Raw genomic sequence first — 17,554 nt, 5'->3', positions numbered from 1 at the left:
GCATAACCCCTACCACCATCAAGATACAGAACGGTGTCATCATTCCCAAATTTTCTCCTTCTCCTTCTGGGCAATCTCCCTCTCACCACCAGCCCCATCGATCTGTCTTCTGTCCATATGGATCTACCTTTTCCAGAATGTCATGTAGATGGAATCATATAGGATGTGAGTCTAGCTGCTTCCACTGAGCTTAATCCATCTGAGATTCATTCCTGCTCTTTTGCGTGCCAAGAGTTCATTCTGTTTTACCCCTGAGTGGTATCCCATGATGTGCATGGACCACTCTGGTACCATCCTGGGGACAAAGAGAGAAGGGAAACAACTAGCCTTGACCACCTTGACCCTGAGCTGATTGGATGTACTGGAGTGGACCGCATTCTCACATAGACAGAGTTAAGTGTGGAAAGGCAGATTTGATTCTTTATTGAAAATACATAAATGACATTTCTTGCACCTCCAACTCTTGTCGATTGAAAAACTCATTCATGTTGTTGGCTGTTTTGTCTGTGTTTCGACTGGGATGCTATGGCCCCAGCAGGGGGAAAGTGAGTGGCCGGGGGTGGGTGCCCATGAGGGCACCACTCCCCCAGGCTTTATGACAACAGCACCGAGTCATAGAGGCCCTGCCCATCCCAAAGAGAAGCCCCTTCCCCTTCCCATGGTGCCCTGGCCTCCCCAGGGCAGACTTTTGCCCTTGCAGGGCTGAAGGGGGAAGATGGAGTTTCTTGGAACAACTCAGACCGCCACTTACTGTGGTCCTAAGAAACCCTGTGGCATGAGCACGCTGCCCACGGTGGCGTCCGGCCCGACAGTCCAGGAGTGCTACCAGCCCTATTACCTGCCAGGGTATCGCTACCTCAACTCTTGGAGACCCAGCCTCTTCTACAAGGTGGCCAACGCCCAGACCTGCCTGGACGAGGGGGCCACCTGCCGCAGCGCCGTGCGACCGCCCACCATCCTGCCAGCCGTCCGCTCCGCCCTCTTCTGCCGCTACAGCCCTCAGGACTGGGACCAGTCTAACCGGCTGCAGTTACGTGGGGCCGAGGCCTCACGGCTCTGGGCCGGCCGGATGACGGGCGACTCCATGCGGCTCATGCAAGACAAGGATCAGCTGACACGCCAGATGCAGGAGGGGACCTGCCGGAACCTGGGCCAGAGGCTGTCGGACATTGGCTTCTGGAAGTCGGAGCTGAACTACGAGTTGGAGAGGCTTCTGAATGAGAACCACAGCTTGGATGCCATTAAGAGGCGGCTGGAATGCGCAGCCGAGGAGCTGAGATGTCCATTGCAGGTGAGCGTGGGGCAGGGAGGGGGTCCTGGGGGTGCCCGGGATGTCAGCCTGGCAGTACAGTCCCACACCCCCGCCTTGAGTGAAGGTCAAGGTGACAGGCATCTTGCAGCTCAGTTTGAGCTGCATCATCAGCCATCAGTTCAGTTCAGTCGCTCAGTCGTGTCCGACTCTTTGTGACCCCATGGACTGCAGCACGCCAGGCCTCCCTGTCCATCACCAACTCCCAGAGTTTACTCAAACTCATGTCCATTGAGTCGGTGATGCCATCCAACCATCTCATCCACTGTCATCCCCTTCTCCTCCTGCCCTCAATTTTTCCCAGCATCAGGGTCTTTTCAGATAAGTCAGCCCTTCACATCAGGTGGCCAAAATATGGTAGTTTCAGCTTCAGTATCAGTCCTTTCAAGGAACATTCAGGACTGATTTCCCTTAGGATGCACTGGTTGGATCTCTTCGCTGTCCAAGGGACTCTCAAGAGTCTTCTCCAACACCACAGTTCAAATGCGTCAATTCTTCGGTGCTCAGCTTTCTTTATAGTCCAACTCTCACATCCATCATGACCACTGGAAAAACCATAGCTTTGATTAGACAGACCTTTGTTGGCAAAGTAATGTCTCTGCTTTTTAATAAGCTGTCTAAGTTGGTCATAGCTTTTCTTCCAAGGATACAAGTGTTTAATTTCATGGCTGCAGTCACCATCTGCAGTGATTTTGGAGCCCAAGAAAATAAAGTCTCTCACTGTTTCCCCATCTATTTGCCATGAAGTGATGGGACCAGATGCCATGATCTTAGTTTTCCAAATGCTGAGTTTTAAGCCAACTTTTTCATTCTCCTCTTTCACTTTCATCAAGAGGCTCTTCAGTTCTTCGCTTTCTGTCATAAGTGTGGTGTCATCTGCATATCTGAGGTTATTGATATTTCTCCAGGCAATCTTGATTCCAGTTTGTGCTTCGTCCAGCCCAGCGTTTCTCATGATGTACTCTGCATATAAGTTAAATAAGGAGGGTGACAATATACAGCTTTGAAGCACTCCCTTCCCGATTTGGAACTAGTCTGTTGTTCCATGTTTAGTTCTAACTGTCGCTTCCTGACCTGCATACAGATTTCTCAGGAGGCAGGTCAGGTGGTCTGGTATTCCCATATCTTGAAGAGTTTTCCACAGTTTGTTGTGATCCACACAGTCAAAGGCTTTGGCATAGTCAATAAAGCAGAAATAGATGTTTTTCTGGAACTCTCTTGCTTTTTTGATGATCCAGTGGATGTTGGCAATTTGATCTCTGGTTCCTCTTCTAAATACAGCCTTTTCTAAATCCAGTTTGAACATCTGGAAGTTCACAGTTCACATACTGTTGAAGCCTGGCTTGGAGAATTTTGAGCATTACTTTACTAGCATGTGAGATGAGTGCAATTGTGCGGTAGTTTGAGCATTCTTTGGCATTGCCTTTCTTTGGGATTAGAATGAAAACTGACCTTTTCCAGTCCTGTGGCCACTGCTGAAGTTTCCAAATTTGCTGACATATTGAGTACTGCACTTTCACAGCATCATCTTTTAGGATTTGAAATAGCTCAACTGGAATTCCATCACCTCTACTAGCTTTGTTCGTAGTGATGTTTCCTAAGGCCCACTTGACTTTGCATTCCAGGATGTCTGGCTCTAGGTGAGTGATCATACCATCGTGATTATCTGGGTCATGAAGATCTTTTTTGTATGGTTCTTCTGTGTATTCTTGCCACCTGTTCTTAATATCTTCTGCTTCTGTTAGGTCCATACAATTTCTGTCCTTTATTGTGCCCATCTTTGCATGAAATGTTCCCCTGGTATCTCTAATTTTCTTGAAGAGATCTCTAGTCTTTCCCATTCTATTGTTTTCCTCTATTTCTTTGCATTGATCGCTGAGGAAGGCTTTCTTATCTTTCCTTGCTATTCTTTGGAACTCTGCATTCAAATGAGTATCTTCCATTTTCTCCTTTGCTTTTTGCTTCTCTTCTTTTCACAGCTATTTGTAAGGCCTCCTCAGACAGCCATTTTGCCTTTTTGCATTTCTTTTTCTTGGGGATGGTCTTGATCCCTGCCTCCTGTACAATGTCACGAACCTCCGTCCATAGTTCATCAGGCACTCTATCAGATCTAATCCCTTGAATCTATTTCTCACTTTCACTGTATAACCATAAGTGATTTGATTTAGGTCACACTTGAATGGTCTAGTGGTTTTCCCTACTTTCTTCAATTTAAGTCTGAATTTGGCAAGAAGGAGTTCATGATCTGAGCCACAGTCAGCTCCTGGTCTTGTTTTTGCTGACTGTATAGAGCTTCTCCATCTTTGGCTGCAAAGAATTTAATAAATATGATTTTGGTACTGATCATCCGGTGATGTCCATGTGTAGAGTCTTCTCTTGTGTTGTTAGAAGAGGGTGTTTGCTATGACCAGTGCATTCTCTTGGCAAAACTCTATTGCCTTTGTCCTGCTTCATTCCGTACTCCAAGGCCAAATTTGCCTATTATTTCAGGTATTTTTTGACTTCCTATTTTTGCATTCCAGTCCCCTATAATGAAAAGGACATTTTTGGGGGATGTTAGTTCTAGAAGGTCTTGTAGGTCTTCCTAGATCCATTCAACTTCAGCTTCTTCAGCATTACTGGTTGGGGCATAGACTTGGATTACTCTGATATTGAATGGTTTGCCTTGGAAACAAACAGAGATCATTCTGTCATTTTTGAGATGGCACCCAAGTACTGCATTTCAGACTCTTTTGTTGACTATGATAGCTACTCCATTCCTTCTAAGGGATTAATGGTCATCTGAGTTAAATTCACCCATTCCAGTCCGTTTTAGTTCGCTGGTTTTAGTCCTCTGACTCCTATCATTGTCTACAGTCAGCTTTAAGATAAATATTTATATATATGTTTATATATGTGTGTGTGTGTGCTCCTGCTTAGTCACTCAGTCATGTCCAACTCTTTGTGACGCCATGGACTGTAGCCCGCCAGGCTCCTCTGCCCATGGGATTCTCTAGGCAAGAATACTGGAGTTGGTAGCCATTCCCATCTCCAGGGGATCTTCCCAACCCAGGGATCGAACCCAGGTCTCCCACACTGCAGGGGGATTCTTTACTGTCTGAGCCACGAGGGAAGCCATGAATACTGGAGCGGGAAGGCAATCCCTTCTCCAGGGAATCTTTCTGACCCAGGAATTGAACCGGGGTCTCCTGCATTGCAGGCGGATTCTTTACCACTAAGCTTTGGGGGAAGTCCGTTTATACATACACATATATACACAATATATAGTTGTGTATATATATTATGTATGCATACATATATTATGTACATATATGCATATTATATACATATAAGTTATATATAACTTAGTCAGTTGACAATAATCCCAGTGCAATCAGGGTTCCTCAGACTGAATGGAATTTCCTTTCTCCTGAGGTTGCATCAGAATCACAGGTGCTTCATAAAGACATCACAAGCACACATGTGCGTATATGTACGTGATGGTTTTTAGAAGATGTGTTTCAATTAACTGTTTTATTTTTCTCCGTACCCCTTAAGACCCTGCTAACCTACTAGACAGCTTACGTTTTCACTTATTTACTGTTTTGCTTCGTGCACTAGAATCCAGGCTCCTCGAGGGCAGGGATTTCTGTCTGCTTTTTCAGCAAGGACTGCTGTTTAGCTGCGAGGGGACAGTATGTCTATGAAAAGTGAAATGAAAGTGTTATGTCCCACTCTTTGCAACCCCATGGACTGCAGCACGCCAGGCTTCCCTGTCCTTCACCATCTCCTGGAGTTTAGCCCATTTGCTAGAACTCTATAGGCTCCCTGGCTGCAGAGGAGTCTAGGTAACTGAGAATTTGTCACTGGGTCCCGGCCTGGACATTGGGTGGAGGGACTGGCATTATCTGCCTTGGGCTGTGGAAGATTATCGTGACCACACAAGACAGTGTCCTGCTGCCTCCTGGAGCATGTGGGGGCGCAGACATCCTGCCTGCCGACCTCCTGCATCTGCGTCTGCTCTGTGTCAGGCATGGGGACACCTGTAAGGGGGGCCCTGCCTCCAGATCCCTTGGAGATGGAACAGGTTCTGACCACTATGGGGTGTTGGGGGTCCCAGCTGTTTCCCTACACCCCCAGGTTGCCCACCTGGAAGGACAGTGAGCAAGGACCACTGCTCAGAGATACAGGGCAGCATCCAAAATCCAGTGCTCCGCCCACTGCCTCCAACCCACCTCACTCGCCGAGCCTGTTTGGAAAGCCCAGCCCTGCCTTATCATGTACGGCCCCCTGTGATAGCCATACGGGGGCACAGGGACCAGAGACATCTCACTTTTATGCACTTGTTTGCACTCCAAGCTGACCACCTTGGTCCAGGTGCCTCTCAGTGGACCGTGATGACAGCCTCCTTCTTGGCCTCCTGACTTCTGCTCCCTTCAACCCATTTTCCAGACAGTAGCCAGAGGGATGGTTTTAAACATTAAACTAGATTTCTGTACCTGCCTGCTAAAATCCCCTCAGATGGTTTCCTAATGCACCCTAGGGGTTAACATCTGAGTTTCTTGTCACAGCCCCAGTGATTCCTGTCTGCTGCGCCTCCTACCCCAGGGCCTTTGCACTAGCCGTTCCTGCTTCCGGGCGCAGTATCCCCATTCATTTCTGCTGCTTCTCATGGTTCAGGTCATGGTCTGCCACCTCCTTAGAGAAGTCTTCCCTGACCACCCGGCCGGTCCTTCCCCAGCCACTCACAGTCCCTTATTTTCATCCCAGCCCACATCACAGAAACGACTGAGTTCCTTTCTGTGTTCACGTGTGTTTGTGCTCTTGCTCTTCTGTTCAAACTCCACATGAGCAAAGGCTGTCTGTTTAGTTCACTGCAGTGTCCCCAGTACCTTGGTGGATTGTGACACAGAGAGGAGGGGGCAGTCACTTATCCTGGAATCAAGGATGCTTTTGCATCCTGGTGCCAGATGTCCTGCCGTGCTCCCTGCCCCCTTCTCCCTCCCGTGCTCTTTGTGACGTTACAAGCCCATGGCCCGTGACCATTCTTTCTCAGTCTGCTGCAGCAGCATCTGCTGAGCATCTGCTCCCTGACTTCTATTCCATTCTGCTCATGTCCCCATGACGGTCGTAAGGGCCATGTGGCAGGGCTGCCTGGGTCTCACTTGGCCTCAGCCACTTTCCAAAGCTCTCCCCCCATTCAGAGATCTCCAAAGAGGGGTTTTCACATATACATACTCATAGGTGATACTTATGGACAGTATTTTAAGTGCTTTATACTTGTTGAGCTGACTTAACGATCATGACCTACTTGAGGTGTGCACTAATTTTGCACCCGTGTACCATCTCAGCATCCCACAGCCCGCCTCCTTCTGTATCCCCCAGCCCCCTTCTCCCTCAGCATCTGGCAGCCCCCACTGATGGAGAAGGGGAGGCAGAAGCCCAGCCAAACACACAGTAATGGGGCTCCACGAAACACCCAGGCTTCCCAGGAATGAAACAGATCATGGCAAAGGAATAAGCGAGTCACTTCGGCTCAGGGTCTACAAACAGCTGCAGTGAGAACACACGATTTCTCATCACTCCCTACAGGTGGCCCTGGAGTGTCTGTACCAGCGAGAGAAAAGGATCGGGATTGATTTGGTCCATGACAACGTGGAGAAAAATCTTATCCAGGTAAGGTGCCCCCTGGGTCTGGCCAGCCCCCTAAGGGAAGTGGAAGATCAACTGGTCAGAGAGGTTTCTGAGCTGCCTGTCAAGAGTAGAAGCCACATATGTCTCCCCCTCCCCCCCCCCTCCCCCCGCATGCCATGCGAAGTTAGGACTCAGAAAGTGTGGTGGGGGTTAAGTTGCAATTTAGAAATAGTGAGAGATGAGGTCATTTGACCCCCAGTCTTCTCATCTCCACAATGGGCATTATAATAGTGTGTGCCGTGGTGTCACTTCAGTTGTGTCCAACTCTTTGGGACCCGGTAGCCCGCCAGGCTCCTCTGTCCATGGAATTCTCCAGGCAAGAATACTGGAGAGGGTTGCCATGCCCTCCTCCAGGGGATCTTCCCGACCCAGGGATCAAACCTGAGTCTCTTGCATCTCCTGCACTAGCAGGTGGGTTCTTTGCCACTAGCGCCACCTATCATGAGAGTAATACCAATAAACAGCGGCAGTAACAGCCAGTGTTAATGAGCACCTATTACATGTCACACACGGTCACATATCACTTCCTATGCATTATTTAATTCAATGATAAGAAGTTCTATGCATGAGCCCGTGGCACATAGTAGGTGCTGCATTTTCTTTTACTCTGGAGGATATAAAAGAAAGGACAGGAGGGACACAGAATGTACAGCTTCCACAATCAACTGTCCGTTGCCTGGCCAGGGGATCATGCGGGTTGAGGCTGGAAATGGACCCCCACCCTGACATTTCACCTCATGGGATGGAGGGTGGGCAGTGACAGGTGAGGGGTGGGGCGCTGGCCTGGGAGACAGGATGCTGAGTTTCTGAGCTCTTTCTGACTTCTTTCATTGCAGGAGGTAGATATGATAAAATGTTGCCAAGAACAGATGAGAAAACTAGCTCAAAGGATTGATATCCAGATGCGGTAAGAGCTGTTTTCTCTTCCTCCTCTTGGAGTTTGTTTTGGGTGTCCCAGGTTTCTAGGGGGCAAGATGGATGGGGCCCCCACCTCCAGGTGGGTTCTTTTGATCAGTGGTGTGCTGGTAAGAGTGTAACAACTAGCTTTCCCCAGGGAAAGAAAGAAATCCTGATTTGTCATGCTTGTCAATTTCAGGGATGTAAATACTACCACCACCGCTGATCTCAGTCTACCTATAGGATGCTACTGATTGATTTTCATGAGTCAGCACATCACTGGTGGTTCTTGTTTGCAGTGAGTGCCTTGGCAAAAGAAATTAGGCTCCCTCAAGGGCCTCTTACCCTGTGGCTTCCCCGTGTGAATCATGAACTTTGGGATACATCTGAGAGTGGGTGGCATTGGGCATCAAGGTGAGGGGCCTGGGAATCTCCAGAAGGGGGCTGGTGGACGCCTTGAGCCATCATTCCTTCGAGTCTTCAAAGGAATCAACTTTTTGTTCTTGGGAGATTATGTACCTGGTATCATGGCAAGCCAGGAACCACCACCACCACCATCCCCCCATAATTGAAGGGGAGGCTTGAGTCTTACAGGACTTGAGACTCATAGCTGAGCCCTTGGCACTCAGATGGCCCGGAGGTAGCAGCCTGGCTCTTGAGCTGGGCCCTTGCAGGGCAGGCTGTTCTACTGGTTTCTCCATTCTTCTTTTAGATGGGTTGGCAACCTTGCCAGGGCTGCCCCTTCCGGCTGTGTAGGGCAAGCGGGCAGCTTGCGTGGGATGCTAAGGTGTCTGGGAGCCTGCACTTAGGCTCTGGGGGCTCGGTGCCCTGGTTTGCTGTATCCCCAGAAACAGCAGTCACCCCCACCTGATACACACAGCAGCTCTCTGACCCCACTGAGGCTGTAAAACAGGGGGGCAGGGTTGGAGAGAATTATCCAGGATAAAACGTCACCCAGGGCAATGTTGAAAAGCTACCTGCAGATCTAAGGGTGCAGTCAGGGGCAGAGGAGTTGGGAAGACTCAGGGAGACCTCAGAGGTGGAGAAACATCAAAATGAGATGCAAATACAGCGGTGACCGAGGCGGCAGCTGAATGGACGAAAGGAGAGTTGAATTCCATATTCTGTCCTGATTTGTGGCAGTTCACCTTCTGCTTGGACTAAACTTGCCTAATATTTGTCTATAAATTAACTTTTTATAAAGCCTTCAATACTTGTATTTAGAACAGGAAAGTTTTAACAGAGAGAATGCTTTGGGCAGGCATATGCCTTTATTGCATTTTTCTTACCTTTATGGTGGTTGTTGTTGTTGTTGAGTCACTACATTGTATCTTTTGCCAACCCATGGACTGCAGCCCACCAGGCTCCTCTGTCCACGGGATTTCCCAGGTAAGAATATTGGAGTGGGTTGCCATTTTCTTCTCCAGGGGATCTTCCTGACCCAGTGATCAAACTCGAGTCTCTTACATCTCTTGCATTGGCAGGCAGGGAAGCCCCGCCCTTATGTTTATGATCACTTTTTTTTTTTTTTTAGCAAATGAGCATGGTTTTCCATTTGTGGTTGTCTTGCGGCTGTGACAAAATTCTGTGTCGGAGGGACAGGAGGCCTCTAGTTTGGGAAATGGGACAGTTTGAGTCGAAAGAGTGAACAAAATCCCAGACTTAAAATTGGGGAACTGGACCCTGGAAGAGAAATCTTGAAACTGGAGTGAGCGGAGGGCTGCTTGTGCAGGAAAACTAGAAAGACCAGGGTGGTCTCCTCGACTGGGAGACACAGAATGAGAAGCTCAGAGCGAGCGCTGGTGTCAGAGGGAGAGAGAGACAGAAAGAGAAAGACACGAAGCTGTAAACAGACAGAGATGAGGAGCAGAGAGACATAGGGCCAGAGAGGGACATAGATGTGCCAGACAAACACAGAAACCCAGAGTGAGAGAGGTGGAAAAGACAGACACAGAGAAAGAGGAAAGGAGAACAGGAGAGGCGGGGAGGGAAGCCGTCGAGGCAGCGCAAGTCGGGGGGAGATGAGAGTGCGTGGACGGGACTCTGCTCTTTGCCAGGATCAGAGGTCCACTCACTCTGGAGAGAGGCCCTTTGACCTTGGGCAGTGGCCCGCGTGTCAGAGGATGCCTGTCATCTCGGGGGCAGGTGGCTCGAGCTGCCAGGGCAGCCCAGTTACCCGAGGACTGGCCAGAGCCTCATCAGAAGGTCAGAACTCAGTGCGCCCTGACCCCGTGGGGAGGCTCGATCGCTGACCCACCAGGGGGCCACCCTGGCCCCAAGCAGGTGCTGGGCTGTGGACTCGTGGTTTTCTAAGTGAGGCCTGGGGCCTGCATCTGGGTGGGGTCGAGTCCTCACCTCGCCAGATGCCCCAGCAAAGCAGAAAAGGATTTTCTGACTGGGCAGGAGCCAAGTTCAGGCTTTTCCTGGTGGGCCAACAGCAGGATGAGCTTTGGCACTGGCCAGAATCCCCATCTTGGGGGACGGGCTGCCCCCTCCTTCCCTGGGCCTCATTAGCCAGGGCCAGGAGCTGGACCGACTAACCCATGATTCTGAGGCCCTAGGTCTTCCTCTGATGCTCTGGTATGTGTGTCTCCTACATTCTGTTCTTGTTTTTGTTTTTTTAATCTTTTGGCCTTGCCATGTGGCATGAAAGTGAAAGGGGCTTCTCTCGAGACTCAGATGGTAAAGAATCTGCCCACAATGCAGGAGACCCAGGTTCGATCCCTGGGTCGGGAAGATCCCCTGGAGAAGGGAATGGTACCAACTCCAGTATTCTTGCCTGGCGAATTCCATGGACAGAGGAGCCTGGTGTGCTATAGTCCATGGGGTCACAAAGGTGCACAAGGATCTTATTTCCCAGACTGGGGATCAAACCCATGCCCTCTGCAGTGCAAGTGTGGGTTTTAACCACTGGACCACCAAAGAAGTATCTCATTCTGGTCTGTCTTCTGGTTCATAGTGTAGTGTGGGGCCCCATTTCTCCATGGCTTTGCCAATTCCAATGGCCCCAAGGGCCCCAGTAGGGCTCTTCCTGCCCCAACATGACCCTCTGTGCATCCTGATGGGTGCAGTCCCAGCATAAGGATTTAATTTCTTTGCTCCTGACCTGTTTTTGAAGCCTTTCACCAGCTTTCAGTATTTATAGCAGAAAAAGAACGTGGCAGAAAGATAGAGACAGGCAGGGAGAGGTGGAGAGAGACACACCCAAGCAAGATGGGGCAGAAAGAGATAAAGATGAGAAAGACAGAGATAGAGGAAGGAAGGGAGAGAAAGGGAGAAAATGAGAAGATGCAGGAGGGGGAAGAGATGGATCCATGTGAGATGTGAGATCCCTTTACCCTGACCAGCCCTCACCCTGGGTTAATGGCTTCCTCCTCTGTTACTGTGTATCCTTTTCAAACCTGCACTGTTGCCCTTATTCTTTATTTATTTTTTCTGTACTTATTTACACACATCTGTGAGCAACTTGAAGGTAATGCCTGGGTCGTACTCATGTCTTTCCCGGCTATGCCTGGCATAGGGTCAGACACAATGATTTGTGAATCGATTGAAATCTGGCTTTGTCCAAAGTGCGAATTTGTATCTTTTATATTAGGTTAGCAAACTACAGTCAGAGGGCCAGAACTGGCCCACCGTCTATTTTTGTAAATAAAGTTTTATTGGACCATGGCCATGACCATTCATTTACGGATTATCTATGACTGTTTTCCTACGTAGTTGAGCAGTTAGTTGCAACAGAGACCACATGACCCGCAAAACCTAAAATATATAGCATTTGACCCTTTACAATAAATGTTCGCTCTCTCCTGTTCTAAGTGACAATAGGTCTGTTTGGACCGGGGGGATGGGAGGGGGAGTAGGGGGAGACCCTGGGTGTGTGGTGGGGGCCTCACGGTGGGAAGAGGGCTGGAAGCTACTGGGGGTGGACAGAACATCCTCCTGGGGTCCAGAGACTTGGTTTCCAGCAGTGACCTCCCCTGTGACCCTGGGTGAGGGACCCCGGGTGAGAGCACAATCTTGGGACACATCCTTGCCTCCTAGTGATAACCGAGATGCTCAGCATGCCCTGGAGAGGGACCTCGAGGACAAAAACTCAGCCGAGTTCATTGATGAGAAGTGCCTTAACCTACGGAACACGTCAGACTGCATCAGCTTCTTCCACGGGGTGGAGAAAATTGATGGCACGTGAGTACCGGGCTCTTGGTCCCCTCCTGGCTGTGCCTGAGGGGAGCCGCGAGGGGGGCTCGGGGTCCACTCCTGCCAAGGAACGGGAGAGGGGCATCAGGCCCCAGAAAAGTGTGGAGCCGTGGGTTGAATGGGTTGTGGGTTGAATTCAGTTGCATGCCACAGAATCCGATTCTGGCTAAGCTATGATGGAATTTACTGGAAGGCTGTTGGGGAGACTGAGGCTCCAGGGGAAGGCTGGAGGGGGAGGTTCTGGCAGCCTGAACGAGCTAATCAGCTTTGATATTGGAGTACTACTCTCTTGCCCACTTCACCAAGATCCAAGTTCCAGGAAGAGAGCACAGGTGATTGGCTTGTGAGGGTCCCACAGCCGCTGCTCTTGGGGCACCTGGATTGGCAGGCACACCGAACAAATTACAAGACAAGATGACTTTAACCAGGAGGAGGAGGAACAAAAGCTTGGTTGGGAGAGTCAACTGATCCCTGCCCACTCTGGTTAAGTGTGGGTTCTGGGACTTCCAGGGGCTAAAACTCCATGCTTTCAATGCAGCGAGTGTGAGTTCAATCCCTGGATGGGGAACTAAGATCCCACATGCCTCACTGTGTAGCCAAAAAGAATATAAAAAGCTTAAAAAAAAAAGGAGTGGATTCGGGAGCCATGTTGCCTGGTTTCAGATCCAGGCTTCAATTAACCCTCAGGACAAAGAACTTAATCTCTCTGGGCTCCATTTCCCCGCCTCTACCACTGGAATAAAAATAACATCCACCACCCAGAGTTGCTGTGAGGGTGGAAAGGTGGGCGTCTGAGGTGCTGAGCACAGATACTCGCGTCGGGAATGATGATGGGTAACCTTTATTGAGTGCTTGCTGTGTGACCCCATTTTCTTGTCACAACAACCATAAAATAGGTGCCTCTCCTGTCTGCCTGGCACTGCTGTGGGCATGTCCCAGCATCACGGAATTGCTTGAAAATGAAAGTGAGCTTTCCCCATTGGTAGTTCGAGGTCTGGAGTAATGACTGCTGGAGAGCGATGCTCTGGGTACATGCAGAGGGTGGGGTCTCTCTTGGGTCCCCTTCAAGAAAAAAACCCTCTAGCACATAGAATTGTGCTTTTCACCTAGTAGGTGTGCAATAAATGTCTGTGGACTGAGAAAATAAATGAAAGGGAGGTGGGAGGGAGAGGAGAGAAGGAAGGGACGGTCTCCTTGGCTCATGCTGGGGTTATTTTCTGGACTGTATTAAGCACGCGGCTATTGAAAGAACGCTTTGGGGTTTCCTACAGTGACAACTCCCAGGGGCCCTTCTCCTTGTCTGGACAAATTTGACTTCCCCAAGGCGGTGGCAAGGTGAACAAGGCCTTGGCGGGGGGGCGGGGCTGGGGGCAGTTCCCTAAGCCACAGCTGCCATCTGGACAGGGAATCTGGAAGGTTCCCTTCCCAAACAGGTGCCTTCCTGGAAGCTGGGCGGCCAGGCTGGTTGGTGGAGACCGATTTCCTTGCCCACGAGGGGTCTGGTATTTCAAGGAGTCTGCTATTCCAGTGACTCCAGCTGGAAAGCCAGAGTTGCCATTTGGGGTGACTAACTGCTCCCTAGATGTGCTAGCCTGAGGCTTTGTATGTGGGGTTTTTTTTTTGGAGGGGGGGCCACATCTGGCTGCATGTAGGATCCTAGTTCCCCGACCAGGGATCGAACCCAGGCCCCTTGCATTGGTAGCACGGAGTCTTAACCACTGGACCACCAGGGAAGTCCCTGTGGGGTTTCTTAAGGCGAGGCCATGTCTGGGTAGGTCGCGGCACGTTTGGAGTTTGCACTGCAGTAACTCTGTTCATGGAATTTCTCATCACCTGGGATGACGTGATGAAGATGCTAGCCGTTGCCTTTCCCCCAGTGTTTGCTATAGGCTGGGCACTGTGCTGAGCCCCTCCAGAGCATCTCGTGAATAATAAACATTTATCAAGCGCTTTCCGTTGTCAGGTGCCATGATAGGGGCTCACGTTTAGTCAGTCAGCAACCTCCAGGGAAGGCACCATTTTCATCCCCATTTCACAATGAGGAGCCTGAGACTCAGAGAGGGGTAGTGACTGGTCCAAGCTCACACAGCAAGTGGCAGAGCCTCAGTCTGAGTCCACGTGGGACACTGGGACCCTGTTTTACCACCGTGCCTTCCTGCCTTCCCAGCAAAGCCTGCTGTGTCCTCCTGTTTTTAGAGGACACACGCTCCAGAAAGCATCCCGCCCCCCACTCCTGAAGCATGCCACCTGTGAGGAGACAGGCTGCCTCGGCAAACTCCCCCGGAAGAGTGTGAGTAAGTGGGCTATTTTCCCTTCGGAGCTCAGCTGTCTGCTCCGGGGGAGTGGGGCTTGGTGGCTGCTGCCCTTGACTTTGATAGCCTCCCACTGGGCAGCGGCAGGTGCTTCCTTGATTGATGGTGAGTAGCTCTGTGACCTTGGGGAAGACACTTCACCTCTCTGAGACTCCAGTCTTTGTTGGATGAAAGCTCTGGATCAGACTCAGTGCCCTCTTGCATCTCTAGAAGCTGAGACCTCTCCAGAAGTTTGATTTTAACTCCTGCAAAAGCCAGACAAAACAAGCACATGTTGTATGCTTTTAGAAATATTTCTAGTCACCATCTAGTCTAAGTGTGCTTTAAAATGTCCTGAAAGATCCTTCTATTTCAGATGATTGAATCTCTTTTTTCCTGCTGTCTGAGAATAAAAATCTGCTTTATTTTAAGAACTGGAGACTTCCCGGCTAGAAAAGACCTCAAAAATGTATCTAATCTGGTTTACCCGGGGACTGAAGTCAGCTTAAAGGAACATGTGTATGTGTGTCTATTTCTCAAAGGCTTCCCAGAGGAGAAAACTTACTGCATGGATTTACATACTCAACCAGGAAGAACTTTCTCCTCCCTAAACTGAATCCCTTATACGTCACCGCCTCCAAGAAGCCTTCCCAGCCTGCCCTTTCTAATGTCGCCTGAGCTCTATTCGTCCTTCCAGATCCATTCTCTAGCTGCCCTGGTGTGAGTCCAATAGAGGAGTTTGCCCTCTACAAACTGCCTTTCCCGGGTCTTTGCCATCTGGTTCCCAGCGGGGTTCAGCCAATAAGAGGGTCACCAGCAGGAGATGAAGAAGAAGGATGTTGGGGATTTATTCTCCATGGCTCCCTCCCTTCTCCTTTCACAGCTGGGGTGGTGACAACTTTGTGCACTCGCTAATCTATGAGTCTCTCAGTGTTCTCTGAGTATAAATTCCATCTATTTCCTTTTATGACCTTGACTGACACATAATGACCCACTCCACTTGTCTCTCTTCCTCATTCTGCTTCTAAATTCCTTCACAGAATGTAACACCAGGTGTAAACATCTTCTGAATTTATTGTCTGTCTCTCTCCCCTGGAAATTCATCACCATGAGGATGAGGATGTCACCCGCTCTATCCCAAGTGACTAGGAAAAGTCTTGGCATGTGATAGGTGTTCGGAGAACATTTGCTGAGTGAATAAGTCAGTACAAGTAGCGTGGCCACAGGCTCATCCGTGAACGGAAGGGACCCTTCAGCCAGCAACATGCCTGATGTCCCCTTCTTGGCCTGAATCTGTGTTTTTGGTGGAGAAAGAGGGAAGGTTAAAGAAAAGAGCCCGTCCAGGGGATCTCTCCACTCCTGCAATTCACCAAGTGCCTTTTCGGGAAACCAGCCAGCCTGTAGTCACCTTATCTGTAAATGAGGGGTTTGGATCAGCTCAGGGGCTCAGCTAGGGCTCACTGTTCCCCCTCCTCCAAGGAATATTTGGTAACGTCTACAGACATTTTTTGACTGTCACAAGGAGAGAAGCATTACTCCCTGCATCTACCTAGTGGTTAGAGGCCAGGGATGCTATTAAACCCCCTACAGGGCAGAAGACAGCCCATCCTCCCCACCCCAACAAAGAATTGCATGAGTGTGTGCTAAGTCGCTGTGTCCAACTCTGTATGACCCTATGGACTGTAGCCTGCCAGGCTCCTCTGTCCGTGGGATTCTCCAGGCAAGGATACTGGAGTGGGTTGCCATGCCCTCCTCCAGGGGATCTTCCCAACCCAGGGATTGAACCCGAGTCTCTTACGTCTACCTGCACGGGCAGGTGGGTTCTTTACCACTAGGCCACCAGGGAAGCCCCAACAGAGAATTATCCTGACCCAAATGTCAGAACACCAAGGCTGAGAAACCCCGGATGCAGCGATCTCCAAGCCTGCTGCAGACCTCCCCCCGCCCCACCATCCTCCTCGCCTGGTAAATTCTCTCTCCTGCCTCTCCTAGGATTTCTGTACCTGAGACGTGGGCCAAATTCAGTAACGACAACATCCGGCACTCGCAGAACATGCGGGCCAACTCCATCCGGCTGCGGGAGGAGGCACAGAACCTCTTCGATGTGTTGGCAGACCAGCTGTGGAGGCAGTTCATCAACACCAACCTGGCCTTCAACGCTCGCATCGCCGAGGAGACAGAGGTGAAAAACAAGCTGCAGACGCAGTTGGCTAAGGTAAGCGAGATGCCCGGGAGGATCGTTGTCCACGCTGCCAGGACCTCACCACGTGCGTCCCCTCCCCCGCTCCTGGGTCTCAGCGGCTTCTGGTTGCTGCTGCAGTGGTCCACGGTTTATGAGCCTGTTCACCCAAAAGGGGGCGGAGGCTGTGAGCTTCCTGGGGAGACGCCAGCATCCTGTGGGTAAATCTTCCTTGCTTACTAGATGATGGAGCTTGGCCTGGCTGTCATAGCAGCACCCAAAGAGGTTGTTGATGGCCCCCAGGGTCCTTCAGTCTATCTGAGGGCCACGTGGCTGAGCGTGACCAGTGAGAATGGTTGTCAATGCCGGACCCCCAGGAAACGGGTCTGAGCCGATCTTAAGATCTTAAGAAATGTCACATCAACATCTTAAGAAATGTAACCACATCAACATCTTAAGAAATGTAACCTCTTGACCTTCAAAGGCTTCAAGGGCACCCTGGTGGAGGGGTGGGGTGCTTTTTGATTTGGAGGAGACACAAGGATAGCCTACTCCTGCCTCAATCCTCTGCTGTTCCCTCACGGACATGCCCCCTTCCCTCTCCTGCATCTGAACCACCATGCTGTTTCCCAGCCCTGGGGGAAGCTCTGCTGCATGGAATCTATCCTCTCTGCTCAATTTAGAGCACCTACTGGGTACCGGATGCTGTGCTAGGGACTGGAATGAGAAGAGGAGCCACACGAACAGTCCCCTGGCGCCCATCTTCAGGGGCTTATGTAGCTGCAATGGGGAGCAGTGCTGGCCGCCAAATTTATACACAGTAAGGGCTTAGCGATGACAGTCTGGTTGGGGGCGGGGGGCGGGGAGGCAGGGGACTAGCCGTGAACCTGAACTTGCAAACAGTACCCCTTTTTATTGTATATATGCTTGGTGAGGTTTAGTGATCTGCAGGCGGGGTTTAATGGATATTATGGGGGCACTCTAAGCCCACCCAAATAGGCCACCCTT

The 17,554-nt window shown here is 50.3% G+C and overlaps 1 protein-coding gene across 1 annotated transcript in view; it reads left to right on the top strand.

The window, feature by feature from the left end:
- The first annotated feature begins 715 nt into the window (after window positions 1-715).
- The window catches only part of TEKT5 (tektin 5), a 47,028-nt gene continuing 30,189 nt past the window's right edge, over window positions 716-17,554 (top strand). Inside the window, exons 1-5 of the mRNA XM_061153959.1 lie at window positions 716-1,291; window positions 6,881-6,964; window positions 7,819-7,889; window positions 11,921-12,064; window positions 16,360-16,582. Of these exons, the coding sequence (XP_061009942.1) occupies window positions 716-1,291; window positions 6,881-6,964; window positions 7,819-7,889; window positions 11,921-12,064; window positions 16,360-16,582 (1,098 nt within the window). The remainder of the gene's footprint in view (window positions 1,292-6,880; window positions 6,965-7,818; window positions 7,890-11,920; window positions 12,065-16,359; window positions 16,583-17,554) is intronic.

Source organism: Dama dama, chromosome 10 (genome assembly GCF_033118175.1).
Source record: "Dama dama isolate Ldn47 chromosome 10, ASM3311817v1, whole genome shotgun sequence".
In the NCBI taxonomy this organism is placed as follows: Eukaryota; Metazoa; Chordata; class Mammalia; order Artiodactyla; family Cervidae; genus Dama; species Dama dama.
The sequence above is the reverse complement of the archived record's forward strand: the minus strand, read 5'-3'. Positions and strand labels throughout refer to the sequence as shown.